The sequence below is a fragment of the Uranotaenia lowii genome, chromosome 3, assembly GCF_029784155.1.
Source record: "Uranotaenia lowii strain MFRU-FL chromosome 3, ASM2978415v1, whole genome shotgun sequence".
In the NCBI taxonomy this organism is placed as follows: Eukaryota; Metazoa; Arthropoda; class Insecta; order Diptera; family Culicidae; genus Uranotaenia; species Uranotaenia lowii.
In genome coordinates this window covers 294,219,839-294,236,939 of record NC_073693.1, presented here as the reverse complement: position 1 = coordinate 294,236,939, position 17,101 = coordinate 294,219,839, and the positions used below count along the sequence as shown (strand labels likewise).

At 33.2% G+C, this 17,101-nt stretch overlaps 1 protein-coding gene across 1 annotated transcript in view; it reads right to left on the bottom strand.

Annotated features, from left to right (window-relative positions):
- LOC129756261 (organic cation transporter protein) overlaps positions 1 to 17,101 on the bottom strand; it is a 124,257-nt gene that overhangs the window by 27,835 nt on the left and 79,321 nt on the right. The window contains exon 3 of the mRNA XM_055753070.1: positions 1,006 to 1,574. Coding sequence (XP_055609045.1) covers positions 1,006 to 1,574 — 569 coding nt within the window. The remainder of the gene's footprint in view (positions 1 to 1,005; positions 1,575 to 17,101) is intronic.

The window sequence follows — 17,101 nt, the reverse complement described above, 5'->3', positions numbered from 1 at the left end:
CTGTACTAATGATTAACAACTCAGAAATGAGGAGCTCATCTTAAGCGTGTAATTGGTTGGCTTGCTAGGGAAACGTCAAATTTTAACTTTTTGCGTTGCTCTCATTAAACTACTATAAAACTTAAAAACGTTTCAGACCATAATACAGCTATAAAACATTGAATTGATGTTGGTTGGAAAATCGAAGGGCACAATCTCATTATGTTTGCGATGTGATTATGTCATGTTTAACCATCATATTTATTAAAAAAAATGTTTTCCGCGAAATATTTGTAATTTTTTTTTAAGATAAACATTTCACTAACATTTCCTTATTCTAAAGATTTAACGAGGCGCATTTATTTGAGATACTACTGAACATTTTACTAACAATATTGACTGGCAGTAGAAATGATGCTCATAATATGGTTAAAAAAACCTTTTTTTACTATTAATTTTAACTGATCATATCTCAATAATGAAATCAGCATTCATCAACCATCATAATTGCTGGAAAAAATAAAAAATCCCGGGGAACTCACGGAATCGAAAAAAAAAACAAAAATTGCTAATAGCTTTATAATAGCACTTGTTACCAAAATAGTCATGATGACGTTTCTGGAACAGGACCAAATAGCCAGATTTATTGGAGTTCTGGTGATGTATAGAAGGCGCTTTATCATTTTATGAAGATTAATGTTATAGCTCTAACGAAGCTGTGTTGACCATAATAAAGCTAAAATTGTTACTTGGGATTTAGCTAATTTCGAGCAATTTTTTCATCTAAATACTTCAGTTATTATGAATATTTTTTACTCAGGATCAGATGTAAAGTAAATGATTCTTTGTGAATTTTTCACCTTGTTAAGAAGATGCTTCCAAATTATGCCTTTACTTGATTCGAGCTAATTTAAAGCTATATAGCAAAGCAATTGTTATTTTGTTATTCATATTATAATAGAAACAACCCGTTTTTGAATTTTATTTAGATGTTTTGTCCATGCAATAATTAGTAAGAATACTTACAGTATTGAGGTAGATGTCCCCACCGAGGTTACTCAAATGCAGAGTAATTCCAAAATAGATGAGCACAATACCGAACCACACGGTCAACATCACCAGAGTGGTCCTCAGGAACTTCATCCGGAACAGATCCAGCACCGATACAATCTCTTTGCAGTCGACGGCTTCCGGCGAGGTTAGGGTCTTCTCATATCCCAGCGGCAACCGGAACCCGTTGGTTTCTGCCGCCCGATCGATGATGGATTTCAGCTCCTCGGTGCGTCCCTTGGCCAGCAGCCATCGGGGTGATTCCGGCAGCCAGTACCACATCGACAGGAGCAACGCTCCCGGTATAGTGATGACAAATTGCATCGTTCGCCAGTCTTGAGCGAAGTACGCAATGCCGGCCGCCAGGATGTAGGAAATTGCCACCGGAAGAATGTTGAGAATACCGATAACGGTCCGGTATTTTCCACTAACGAGTTCCACCACCAGCACAAAACTCACTACGGTTACCGACATCGAGGCGAATCCGATGATCACCCGCAGCCCCATGAACAGCCACAAGGTGTTGACGAAGCCGATGATGAAACCTGCCGAGAAGGTGACGAGTAAATCATTAGTAAACATCATATAATTATTTGTTGTCATGAGTTATCTTTAGTCCATAAGTAAGTTCAAATAGGTCCAACTACAGTAACAATATTGTAGAATCAACGAGTTGTATGTTCACACCCTGGAACGGTAAACCACGACGAGTGACCGGTAAGCTTTTGTGCAAATTAAATTAGTCGGTGCGGTTGATCAAATCAATTGACGGGCACTTGAAGTGTGGTGGCTTAGGCGCAAACCATTCTAAGTAAGTGAGGGATTGCTTGATTCGTAGCCACTTCTTCCACTATACCAAACGCCATCATGCTGATATTTATCTAATATGGTTAGATTTAGAAGGTAATTCATCTCCACCATCGCAAATTTTCTGATCACTGTCTGTACCTTCTTGCTCAATAGAATCTGCGAAATTTCTCAATCTCTTCTCAATGACACATGACGACGAGAGCTGTTTCGAAATTAGGGCACAATTGAACTCTTGAGATTTGTTATGGTTTAGAGAATGGATTCAGACGGAAGAAACAATAACGTTCAGAATGGAATGTGAATCATTTGTCTCAACTTTTAATGAGCGTGGAATTAATGCCTTAACACGTTCGTCGCCACGCTAATTTTGGTTGCTTTACTTACCGGGCGCAAAGAAATTCTCGAAGTGAGAAAATAAATAGGTAGAACTCCAAGATTTGCAACGTGTGGCTAAACTGAGCGGCTAACTTGCGTGAGAGAGCATCACACCTTTTTGAGGTGACAGGGCCTCCCAGGAAATACACCCGTCACCCGAATATAAAACTGTTATTCTAAATGTGACAAACGTTTCATTAGATGTCCTCAAAGCCAAAGGGGTATAAGTGCAAAAATAATCGATTGAAAAAAATCAGTATAGAAATAAAATGTTTAAAACACAGAATCAGTTATCACTGAAAAACGTCAGATAAGGAATCAAAATGAGTTTAGTATCTTAATCAAAGACCCTGAGTTCTCAAATTCAGAAAAACAAAGAAACTGAACTTCAGTATTTGAAGAAACAACACAAGACTTTAAAATCTCAACGAATTGAATCTGGAAAAAGATAAAATTAAAAACATACACTGAACCTAAATTCACTCTTAAAATACACATGATTTTTCACTTAAAAACAAGGATCCAGTGATTTTCTTCCATTCAAGTGCGACATATACATTTCACTTGGCAGCCACCGAAATTTCAAGTGAATTCACCACATTCACTTCAGTCGTCACTTGAATTTGAAGTGAGAAAAAATATTCACTTCTCCATCACTTGAATTTCAAGTTAATGTCGGGTTGTGATTGTGTTTATTTTCAGAGTTCAAATGGCAAATTCTAAAGAACAGCGTTTAAAGCTTATGGGGATTTTTTTTTATTATCTGACAATTTGCGCCGGGGGTCTTCGAAATTTTCCCCAAAATTGAAAATTTGGTTCATTTTTGCGACTTAAAAACACATGTATTTTTTCAGATTTCTAACATTTTTATTTTTTGAGTTAGCTTCGGTTAGATTTTTTTGTAAATAAAAAATAACCATTTTTCAAAGCTACATAACTCTGTTGTTTCTCAACGGAAATTATAAAATAGCACATCAAAATGCATTGAAATTTTATCAGCTTTCCAAATAGTATAGTTGGAAAAAATTGAATAATGACCTTCAACATGAAAAGTTGTAAATAAACTTTAAATGGCGTCTAAAAGTACCGTCTGCACCACCGAATATTTTGCAAAAAATACCATTATATAACTCGATTCATGATGCAACTTTCATCTGAAGACACCAAAGTGGGCCATTAACACCTTGAAGAGTTATGAAAGAAATAATGACAATAAATCTCTTTTTTTGCATCGATTACAAACAATGGTCGAACAACTGCACTCATATATGGAGATAGCAAGCACTTCTAACAACATGGAAACAAAAGAACTTACCAAAGCAGGTAAAAAACACTACTTTTTCGTGCTTTGTAGAGTGTTTGCAGCAAAACTGACTTTAAATTTTAACCAAAATTTTGAGTATCGTATTGTTTATGTGATATAACTAATAATGGGAATGTTGCTTTTACAACCTGGTCATATACTATATAACTTATTAATTTTTCGATCAAAGATCATTGTGAAGCATAATCAATGCCAATCGTAGAAGGTTCAGTCCCTGTGTTTGGGATCACAAAAGTGTGAATATAGACGTGCTTTACATAGTTTTCATATCGAGAGCTAAGCACTGGACACCAAAATGCTTTCCCATTGATCAAAAAAGTATGAGAAAGTGGCACAAATGTTGTAGAAATAATCAAAGAGCTCAGTATGGCCAGCCCAGGCTGTAAAATGATGAAAATATGATACTTTTACCGTATTCGTTTTCTACATTCGCCCAGTTTTGAGGTTTACCATACTAGAACGAACATAATTCGTCGTCAGTGTTTTGCTACCTCGATCGCTCACAAACGAGTTTTCAGTGTTCCACCGTCCATTTTAAATCAAATCTGGGGAAAAACTTAGCGCATAATCTTCTAAAAATGACAGTAAAATGTGCATAACTTGTTGTGACCTGGTGCAAAACTGGGTATAAACGAATACGTTATTAGATTTTTGGATATAACATGAAGTCAGTTGAGCTGCAACAATCTACCTAATAACAGTTCCATATACAAAAATAAGCAAGCGAGACAATCAGCTTTTTCTGTTTTGGAATATATTTTTAAATTGTGACCACCAGTTTCAGCATAAACGAAAATCGTTTCTAGGTTGTCATAATAAATCGTTAGACCTGAAATTTTCAAAATTGGGTTATTGGTAAGGTCGAGAGCACCATTTTTATTCATTATGGGACTGTTAATCGACCATATTTGAAACCTTTTTCGAATCTACTAGCATAACAGTCCCATACAAAATATATTTTTCTCACCAAGCTTCTTTCTAAGACAAGAATTTGATCATTTTTGAACTTCTAAATGCAATTGTCAGAAAAAGAAACATACTTTTGCAAAAAAAAATTCATGAATTCCACATTATAAGTTGAATCTTTTTACGATTTTTGATTGCATCCGATAGTTTTTCGCTCGGGAAGTCATTCCTAAGAAAGTCAGACCTGCCTTCGAAAACTAATGTGCATCATTCGACATCAAGTGAGTTAAAAAAATGTTTAAATGATTCAAAGCAATAAACCAAAGACTACTTCGCCGAAAGAAACATTGAAAAGTAACCAAATCCGTGGTATTTCACATATGGGACTGTTGTTCAGGTATATTTCATATAGGACAGCCACGAATTGATATTTTTTTCGAAATTTCTAGAACAAAACCTCTTTTATTAGTCTTTTATGTTGAAGCCTTATGTTGACCTAAAATGACGAAAATTCATATGGGACTGTTATGCGAGTAGGGGCAGTCTGAAAAGGATGAAAAAATAGTGTTTTTTACCTGCTTTGATAAGTTCTTTTGTTCCCATGTTGTTAGAAGTGCTTGCTATCTCCATACGTGAGTGCAGTTGTTCGACCATTGTTTGTTTTCGATGCAAAAAAAGAGATTTATTGTCATTATTTCTTTCATAACTCTTCAATGTGTTAATGGCTCACTTTGGTGTCTTCAGATGAAAGTTGCATCATGAATCGAGCTATACAATGGTATGTTTTGCAAAATATTCGGTGGTGTAGATGATACTTTTAGACGCCATTTAAAGTTTATTTACAACTTTTCATGTTGAAGGTCATTATTTAATTTTTTTCAACTATTTTATTTGGAAAGCTGATAAAATTTCAATGCATTTTGATGTGCTATTTTATAATTTCCGTTGAGAAACAACAGAGTTATGTAGGATTGAAAAATGGTTATTTTTTATTTACAAAAAAATCTAACCGAAGCTAACTAAAAAAATAAAAATGTTAGAAATCTGAAAAAATACATGTGTTTTTAAGTCGCAAAAATGAACCAAATTTTCAATTTTGGGGAAAATCTGAAGACCCCCGGCGCAAACCCGTCAGATAATAAAAAAAAATCCCCTTATGCTGAATTAGGATTTTCCCAGTTCTTTACTAGGCGATTTTGGCGGCAGTTTGTGTTAAACGTGATGTAAGAAAAAGTTATTTAAAGGTGTTATCATGTTTCATCTTGTGGGTTAGACTGAACAGATTTTCTGGTTTGCAGCAGGGAAGATTTAGAAGTCGCACTATCCGCAGTAACCGATCTGCCTTGGGATTACGATGGAATTTTCCAACCAATAAATTTATGGCGAAAGCGTAATGTAAGTATTTGAAATCGAAGTGGTGTTCTATAAATGTTCTTTTATTTAAAAACGCGAGAGATAATTAACTAGAAACTTACTTAGAAATTCAGATAAATTTCACTCGAACGTCATAGTGTAATTCACTTGACCGGTCACTTAAAATTCAAATGAAATTACGTATGGCGAGAATTTACTACAGATGTCACTTATTTTTTAAGTGAAAATTATTTTGCGTAGAAATATTCATGTTTAGAGAAACTATACCACGAAATGTTTCAAATAAAATTTCATGTCTAAGATAGAAATTGAGATGGAAATTCAATAAAGAAACTTAAAACTGTCGATTGCTCCAATTAAACGCAGACACCAGATACCCAGACTGACCACTGAAGGCAAATTTTGGCGCTTTTTCCGCAGCGCTATCTACGGGTTATCGTGAAACTAACGGCCACATACATAAAAGGAAAAATCTCGATGTATCACACACACATTCGCATTATGCTATTTGTTTTTTTCCATCTAGCGATGAACACGGTCGTTTTTGATTACCTACTATTGATAGAAAAAAAAATCACACGATATATTTCTAAAACCACTAAAAACCGTTTTTGAATTGGAGCGCATTAACCAAATGTGGTTAGAATTCAACCATAAAGCTTATAAAAATACATCGACTTCGACAGAAATGAAAATTGAATGAAAACTTGGGGTTTTTATGTTCCACTTTCTTATTGCGTTGTGGTTGAAAAATAACCATTTTATGACATCTTTGGCTTCATTTGTGAAGATCACTTTCAACTGCAAGATTTCGTTAACCCCGAAACCTCCGTTAAGGATAAGTTCAAGTTTCCCGAGTAGAACAATATTTTGACGACCCAATTATGGGTAAAACGATCTAGGACTTTTTGAGAAAACGACAAATGACATCGTAAAAACATTCCACTGATTGTATATTGCAGCACTGCAGTATATGAATGTGTGAATCAGTTGAATGGACGAGATTCTTACAAAATTTTATTGAACAATCTGTTTCAGTTAGAGTTTCTCAAAACCCTTCACCTATTCGAATTTATAGAGGTTTACAGAAACTGAATAAAAGAAAAGTAGAGGTGATATTTACAAAATCTGTAAAGCAATGTTTTGTTAACAGAAGATAGTAATGAAAATCGCAACACCGAAATACCATTAAGTTCCCATCTACAAAAAAACTGTGGTAGATTTTTATTCACTTTTTTCTCCAATAAATCCTAAAACTACCCTTTCTATGAATAATTCAGTCACATTCGAGAAATGTCTTCTTTTCAAAATATCTAACTAAATTTGGATATCAAACTAGCCCTTTTACCGAACACTGGAAGAGGCAGTTGTGGAAACAATATTTTGGGCTTCGAGATGATGCATTTTGATTAAATTTCGAACCATTTTTTGAATATCGCACGTGTAATTGATTTTATCCATGGGTAAAATAAAGTAAACGTGAATTCGTCACATCGAAATCAAAACATTAAATGAATTCACTCACACAGACATACGATATTTGACATTCCATGCAACGGCAAGAAAATAAAATTGACCTTCGTTTGCATCAAGATAGTACTGTTCTTTTACCATTCAAAATTCGTTTCGGTGGTGTGGAAAAGCATTGAAATCAATATAAAAGTTTAGTTATATATAATTATTTCTTATTCACTGGGCTGCGGTTAAGGAACATTACAAAATGATCCTTATTCAAAATTATAGTTTTTTGAAGAATGGATAAATTTTGTAAACTATAATTACTTTCGAAATATGGTTGTAACAAAACTTTGAATCAAAGAATTTGGTTGAATGTCAAAGATGAAAAAATTTCGGAAGCAAAGAGAAATGGATTTGAAACATACATTTTGAAATATTTCAAATTCAATGCAGTTTTTCAACTTTTTTTTTGAATAAAAGATTTTTAAGTAAACTTTTCTCACGCGCACTTGCTCTCGTGTACGGATTAATATGGAGAAAAAGTCTAAAAACATGGTCGCTTTGAAGGTTAATTTTCCACTTCAGTCCAGAATTATACCAAAATGGTCATTACAGTTGTTTTTTTGACATTTCTCACGCAGGGAAAAATAACCGATCGACAAACAAAGTCGTTTCTGAGGTTATTTTTCCAAAAATTTATAAGTTTTAGTGAAACTACCAGCATTATTTTACGAACACTTCCAGCGGTAGGTAGGATTAAAGATCTTATCAATACATTCATGACATTGAAATATTATTAAATTTTTTTTACATTGTCTAAACACGTTCCAATCAACCCAACGAGAATTCCTCAAACCCATCTAGGTACGAGCCAAGAAACAGTTAAGATAAATTAGAATTCAAGTTTTTCAAGGTCAAGGTCGCAGTCAACCATTCAGATTAAGACAAACAATTCCGAACTCAATGAATTATTTATAACAGACATTATAATTTTGATACTGTTACTCAGCCGGATAAATTAATTTTAAAATCAAAAATAAATCTTAAAATTAATTGGCTTCGAACTAAGGACCGCTATAACGTTGCGTTTGTATTTTTTTTTCATCTCAATCGATCCACACTCATTGTTTGTATAAAATTCATCTCTTATTATGATACAGTAAATTAAAGTAAACAATTAACGTTGAAGACACAAACGAAAATTAAAATATTTTAGATAGAATCTCAAATACTAATAGGTGATTCAATCAAGACGGATTGCATTTGGCTTGTTAATTATCAAGTGTAATTTTTTTTCTTGATGAAGCACAGTAGTTTCACGATGCCCCGACAGATGGCGTATGATTCTGGGCGACTTGTAGCTGTATGGATTCAAGCTCCACTGATCAGTCTGGGTATCTGGTGTCTGCGAATTAAAGCAACAACGAGTTGAATTTCAAAAAAATGGGAGGGAAAAGGGTTTGCGAATTTATAAACCAACGGAAATTGCAATAATAATGGTTGGAAAGAGAAAAGTTAGAATAATTAAAATTTGAGGTGAAATTTCCTTTTTAATTTTTTTTCGAATAAAGACATCATTCGGTTCAAATTTATTTCAAATTTGATTGAAAATTTTGAAATTCAATTCCAAGATTTTGGTATTCTTAGGCCCACAAAATGCGGGAGAACTCCTTCACTTACTTCTTTATGTATTGTAGAACAATTCTAGATATTTGATCAAGAGTAAGAATCTCGACTCAGAACCTCGAAAAAATTTCTAGCTTGTCGTTCTAGCATCAGTTCCGAATATCGAGTCTCAATAAGATAAGGCTAAGCTTGCCAAATCATCTTGATTTTGCCGGAATATTTGCACTTTCTTTGCAAAATCAAACAAAAGTTTAAATTAAGTCATTAAAATTATGTATTTAGCATCAAAAATTTTTGAGTAAAATTTATCAAAATTAATGTGTACGATTTATCTAAAGCTAAAAATATGATTAAAAATTACTGAATGTATTTCGATAAACAAAAGCAAGTATTTTTCTTCATGATTTTTATTTAATAATTTTGGATATTGGCGGATTATGGAATGAATATCCTGGATTTGCACGGCCCTTAGACTTAGGGAAAAATATCTTGAAAGTTTATATTCTGTATCCTGTTTATTGTTACTGAACTTCAGTTTGGATCATCATTGGGAATAAATTCTGTTCCGAATTTAGGTTTTGCATTTTAATCTTTTATGTTCGATGCTAATCTATTCGGATTATGTTAAGAAAATATTGAAATTTACGAACCATTTTTAAGATTTGAAATTTTTAAGAATATGATCTTGAGAAAGTTTCATAATGATGATCCGGAATAGAAAAATCTGAAACAATTTGATCATTTGCAATTTTCCTTCAGATTCACAAGTTGAATTTCGAATAAATAACTGAAGAAAGAATTCACATTGAAAGACGACAATTCAGAACTCAAATGAGAGATTTCTGGTTGGGAATTCAAAAATCATTTTTGAATTCGGAATTAAGATTTCGAACTCAGGTTCAAAAGGCAGTACTCAGATTAAGAATCAAAATTTAAAAAAAAAAAAAACAGATTTAGCTCAAAGTAAAGTTTTATAATCAAGATTGAAATATCAATGTGAGAAATCATCAAGGATTCAAATAACAGGCGATCATAGTTACATAATTTTGATTATGGATTCAAAACTAAAAGTTTTTATTCAATCAGAATCCGTTTTGAACACAAATCAGGAGAATTCACAATTATAAAATAAAATTATGATTTTTGAGAGCTCTAGATTTTATTTTTTTTAAAATTCAACTGAGAACATATTTGTTCTGGAACGAGTTGAACCACCCTAAGCTTCAAAAAGGACCCAGTAAAAGCATCGCCATGCTGCTGGCTTTAACGGCAATTATGCGCGCCAAAAACATCGGGTACCATCGGGACCGAAGATGATCCTATCAGGGTCGAGCCAAAGTTGGTCCTTGGTTCGACCTCTTTTCCCGACCAGCCATCCTTGAGTAAGGATCATAAGTAAGCGGCCCGAGTGGCCTGTGTGAGAGGCCCTTAAGGCGAGTGTAAGCGATGCCAGAATGGGCAAGTTAGAGGCCATGTAGGCCATAGTTAGATTGTGTCGAAGTCCGCTTTGTTGTAATTAATTAAGTAAAAATACAGTCCACTATTTGTATCGTTAGGTGTGTTCAACAGAACTCAATCGAAATCAATTGAAATGGATTGACAGTTGATCAGCTGTTTTTCCAATTGACTTCGATCGATTTCTATCAGGCTGCTGAATGAACAGCCAGACACTAATACTAATGCGCTTAGTTTGTTTTCATTTTTTATTCGGCTGCGCGCTTCAAGCATTCGTCCACAAATTTTGCGGACAGCAAACGCTGAGGCTGAGATGCGACGTCGTGATCGCGCAACCGGAATTCATCTAGACGATCGGGAACTTTTCTATGAAAAGAATGACGATGACGATTATGTTCACCTATAGCCAAGCGGCTGAGAAAGCTGCTGAAGGAATGGCAGAAAACTTGGTAGATACCAAGGGACATAGCATCAAGGAATGGGTTTCTATAATATGTTGGATACACGTACCGAAATCGCGAACCGATTTTAAAGCAAGGGTCAGTATGTCTACCGCGATAAAGTCCGACGGATGTGCGAACAGAACAAATCGAGTTTTGTTGTTGCTTATCCGAATTTGGTGAACAACCAACATGTTCAGGCCTATTTTTAGCCAGAAACACCTTTTCAAAAATTGGAAATTAATGATAAAATTGCCAGGGAAATGGTCTTGAGCATCTATCCCACATACAAACATAATATTAAATGTCATCATGATATTATGAAATAAAATTCAGGGTATTAACTTAAAATTTATTTTGCATCTTACCATATTTGACAAACACTTTCACCACACTTTTTGATCAGTTGCTGCAGCAAGAAGAAGAAATTGCAAGCACACCGAATGATGAGACCAACGCAGAAACACCGACACCGCACCGACGGATGCTACCAGCACCGCACCACCCAAGACGGACCACATCAACACGGACTCCATGCAGCAACTGATTTTACTGACACCAGACTGCTAGCACTGCACCACCACCCCGGCACAGAACCACTGACACAGCACCACCGACGCTGCACCGGTTGACTCCACTGTAACTTGCACTGCACGACAGAAATTAAAAACAAATCGAAACAGCTGTTTTTGACAGTAAACAACTGCATGTGTGTTAGTGTAATAGAAATCGATAGAAACGAATCCTGCCTCTGAGCTTGATCGTTTTCGATTGGTTTCGATCGATTTCGATTGGCTTCATTGAACGTCAATTGGATTCGTTTCGATCACAACATTGGCTGAGTGAACAACAATTTACCAATCGAAATCGATTGAAACCGATTTCAATTGGCTGTTGAACACGCTTGTTGTTTTGAATGAGTGTGTTCCTAATTTTCCATTCGAGAAAAGCTGATGCTATCGCAAAAGCCGTCAGGGGCTAATCCTGAACAATATTTAACTGTTTTATTGTTTTAAGTTATTTATTTTGCAGATTCTTCTTAAACAAAGTTTCAAATTGAAATCTTTAATTTTAATTGAGTTTGCAGGAGTAGAAAATAAACCTAATTTGAACCACAAAATCAATCTCCGACTTTTATTCCTAAATGTTTGAACAATTTTTACCAATGCCTCAAATGGTAATGCTTGTGGTTTAAAAGAACTAGCTTACTACTTTCTTAATAAATATAACTTTTTTTTTTAAATTTTCAAATTCCTAATTTATTTTTAAAATTTTCTTGAAAAAAAAATTTAAAGCTTCTAGGACATATTTTGAAAAGTTAGAAATTTAAATACCTATATACCTTACTATTTATTATTGTAAAATAACTCAAATCTGAATAACTATACACAACCTTGAATTTCATTTATGCATCAAGCAAAAATGTCATAGGAAATATTTTCTCACTAAAAACCAAATTGAAAATCATTGCCTACCTGAAGGCGTTTTACTTATAAGGATATCAATCAAATGAACGTGTCATTTAACATTTGATGTTTCAATTAGTAAATAGGGTAAATGATCTTGAGCGGAACTAGTCGAAATCTGATCTTGAGCGGAACCATTTATTTTTCCTAAGATATAGGCAAGGATTGTTTATGAATCTTATCAAAATGTTGAAAAAACACTTTTTCAAAATCTTTTCATACAAGCATTAACATTTTTGCTAAAGTCTATTAACTGAAATAATGTTATTAGAAGATTTTAAAACATACGCATTTCTGCTGCAATTTTCATCAATCTACGCTGACTTTGAACGTCAATTTATGTAACCCTTGGCCGTTATAAACTGATTCTTAATGACTAAAATGGTAGAAAAATTCTTAAAGAAGCATTATTCGGGTTTTTGTAACAAGTTTTCCAACAAAATATCAACAAATCGCGTAGTTTTTAAAAGTAAAATATGATCTTGAGTGGAACCATCTTTGATCTTGAGCGGAACTACTAGCTTCCGAAATAAACCGCTAGGTGCGCTGTCTTATGCCTAATGTCTCACACGCGATTTTTACCCCTGAATATATGCAGCACCTTTTATTTTCTTATTATATCAGCTTTAGGGAAAGAAAAGATGTAAAATTAAATCCGAATAGAACAAAAATTAATTAATTGGTGTCATAGCGTACCAAACTAGGCACACAAAAAGCTTAATTTTTGGGGGTTGAAGCCAATAAAGTTAAGTCATTATTTCAGAATAAGAATCAATCTTCTTTGCCGTTACTATTCGTACTTTAAGAAGTAGCTTTCATTTAAAGAGGTTGTTTCATATGTTCAGATTCCAATTGAAAACGATATACTACCTAATAAACAAAAATTTAAATTGTTTTTAACACACATTCCTTCAGTTTTACAAAGTGTAGCAAAGCACACCGGGTTAGCTATTTTATAATACTCCACGATTCAATTGGTGGTCCATTATTGAAACTCTATCCAATTCCCTTGTGTTTGATTTTACACTTGAGCTCGAACTGGAAGTCGGTTTGAGAAATGATTGCTTTATCAATTAAGCTAAATAATTAATGTTTCCATAAATTTTAAATATAAATAAATTTAATCTTGATTCATAACAAACTGGAATTTACAATAAACTTTATTCTATGAATGAGTTGCTTAGAGTAAGATTGCCGAAATCACAGAAAAATCTGATTTTCACAGAATTTTGAGGAAACTTTCATCACAGATTTCACACAATTTTTGAACTTTGATCGGATTTCCATAATTATATTTTTTTAGTCAATATTTATTTAGGTTTCTTACTGGAATTAGAAAAATATGAAAAGATTTTCAACGTAAACTGATTTTTCCCAACTAAAATTTAAAAATGATCCATTTTATCATGAGTTTCCAATGAAATTAAAGGAATTTAGGGAATGAGAAATGACAAAAAATCAGATTTTTTTTTCTCAAAAACGTTGATTAAGAGCAATGTACAGGTTTTTTTTTTTGCAAAATCTGTAATTTAAGGCATCTTCTTATGTATTTCTGACTCTGTCGTTACTTTCAATAGTCGTTCGGGTCAATATGACCCGAAGCGCAGATTCAAAGCATCTTAATCATAATTACAATATACTGAGGAACTGACATTTTTGAGAGACCAAATATATTCTATGAAAATGTTAATCAAATTAACGAGAAAGAACTAAAATTGAAGTTTGAAATATCAATTCATTAAGAAATGAGATACAGCGATGCAAAGACAAAATTGGATGTCTTTGTTTTGAGTTAGATTTTTTTTCTACCGGAAAATCCAGAATAGCGGTCAAAAAATTCATTGGACCCCCACATATTCTTACATCATTGGATAGATGTATTCTTAACAATTCCAGAAATTAAAAAAGGACCCAAATACTGCAAAGTTGTCAGAAATTATAAGCAATTTAAAAATAAAATTGTTTTTTGGGACTTTTTTCATTCGGAGCCAACTACAGACAACCTAGTAGAACATATTCACTTCCTTTCAAAATATTTAGAAACTAGAAAAAATAACCTACACAATGAATCCAATATCATAAAAATCGGTCAACATTTGCGGCCTCGGGAATAACAATAAATTACAAGTCAAATTTCCCCGAAACGCAGATTTTGCGAACAGCTTTGGCAGGTCAAGCTAGCAATAAATTTGAACGGCTATTTTGAGAACAACTTTGGAACGCTAAGTTTCTTTTTTTACGTAAAAACATTATTTTTTTAGCTTTAAAATCTTCAAAGATGAAATTTAATTGAAGTTTCACAGTTACACAAGTATTAGGAAGGAGAGCTATTAAAGATGTTGACAGAAGAAAATGGTTCCGCTCAAGATCATATTTTAGTTCCGCTCAAGATCAGCGTGGTTCCGCTCAAGATCAGAATTCTTACTCCAGTAAAACAGCTCTAGAGTTATTAGGATTTACACTAAAATATTCTAAAAATCATCATTAGAAAGCAGAAACCAAGATCTATCCGCTGAACTAAAAATTTTTTTGTTCGGTTATTACCCACAGCCATACCGCTTGATCAACTGTTTCGAGTTGCGTCGAATTGAGCCATTTAGTTCCGCTCAAGATCATTTACCCTATCGTATAATCATTGTTTCATTCATGACCACTCATTCGATATGGTGCGTTCTGTCCACTAGTTTTGGCTTTCTACACCACAATGGGTTTTATCAGCTGTTTTCTTTTTAACAAAATCATAATAACAATCGAGTTTTATCACTTTTTTAAATTTAAGTAAGACGTAAATCAGATCCCCAAATCGTCGTAAAAGTTAGATTTGGTTCTTAAAAAATTGGTTAATCTGTAAATAGCGTTTATAGATACCTAACTGGTTCGTTGTTTACAGTTTTCCCCATAACCGAAAAAAAAAATCATCGAATAACCTAATTTCATTGATACAATATTATTTCGTTAACGCTCCAAATAGTTCTTCTTTTGTCTTACTAAATGAAACTTTTAAATCGTAAAAAAGGTAGGAACTCACCAAAAAGGTTATCGTCGATAGGACACATTCTTAACTGTGCTGAATTTGTCAAAGCTTACAACCAAAGAAGATGAGCCTTTTTTTCACTAGAGTATTTCGATAAAAAAAAGAAAAGCAAATTGAACCCTGTTTTAGTTAACTTGTTTAAAAAAAGGTGGCATCTGGTAATTTTATACTTTTGGTAACCCCTTAAAAATATCAAAAGATAGAAAAAAATCTTACAGAGAAATTATTCAGATTAATAAGGCTGGAACATTTTAATTTCTTCTTTTGTCACCCCCCCCCCCCCCCCAAGTTTGAAGTATTTTAAGTAAATTTCAAATAAAAATTCAAATATCCGAAAGATTACAAGACCAAGAACCAAATTTTGGAAGATGGAAGTTAATTCACATTTTGCAATCATGATTTTATTTAATTTTTCGATGAAAAAATTACTTTATTTATAGGTTTTATGCAATAATACAGTATGCAATTTGGTTGCATACAAGTTTTCGTGCAATTTATTCCAATTTATTTGTTTTTCGCATTATTTTTTATTGTCCCCCCCCTCGCGATGTTCCAACTCCGAGTGACAAAAGAAGGATTTGAAATTTGTTCCGGCCTAAAGAGTAAAATTTCAAATATTTTTTTGTTATGAAAATAAATACTTCTGAACTTTACATGATTTTCATATACAGTGCCGCATTATTCTAGTCTTGAAAAAAAAAGTGAAAATCCGACAAACTCTGTTACTCAATATAGTATTATTATTTATTTATTCAATTAAGGAGGTGTTTCCTTTTTGTGTTTAATTTAAAGGAAAAAAAATGAAAGTGAACTGTAATATTGTGAATTTACGATGAAAACTGTTTTAGGTTAAAACTGTTTTTAGTTTAGAGTTCGCAGTCGGGCGTGAGTTCTGGATCCTAAAATCTAAATTTAATTTGTTAATTAGTTTCTCGGCCTTATCGGTGAAAAATTATGTCCTTTTTAGTAAAAAACGTTTTAAGATTATAAAATTTTCTAAACCGATTCAAAACAAGAAAAAAAGAAATAAGGTGAAAATAAGCGACTAGAATATTATTTAGAAGCACTTTTCACCGATTAGGGTGATAAGCAAACATAACCAATGATGGATAAATTCTTCTGAATTCAATGTTCAGAGTTTTTCGATCTGAGTTTAAAGTTTTGAGTTCAAAAACCTGACATTTGAGTTGTCAGTTCTGAGTTTAAGTTTTGACTTCATGAGTTTCGAACTCGTTGATCCGACTTTCTATATTTATAGTTAGGTGCATTTTGATACTACAGTCATTAAAATCGAGACGAACAATAGAATCTTGGAATGTTAATGAAAGCTGAGAATTGACAATCTAAAAATAACTAAAAACTATTCGAGATAATTGAAAAATTATTCAAATGAATGGAATAATCGGAAAATAAAAAAAAAACTAAAACGCCCTAATAATTTGGTGTATGAAATTGTAGGAAACACCATAAAAAGAAAATATTATAAAAAAAGAAGGAAAAAAAAGTAGAAAAAAATAAAGCCTAGATTTAGGTTTCAGATTTATTTAGAATTAAGTGTGAGTGTGAAATTTTACAACTATTTCATTTTAAACCTTAAAGGGATATATCTTATAGGGACGACCATAAATCCGCGCAATATCCGGGCCAATTTTCTCAAAACCCAGAAATTTCTCAACAAAAATCAAGAAAAAAAATAGATTTTTTTCGTTTCGTTTTGCATGCGGTCGTTGTTTTTTGTGTTTGATTAGCCAAATAAAGTAAATAAATCCGGGCAATATCCGGGCATTTTTCTATAAAATCCGGA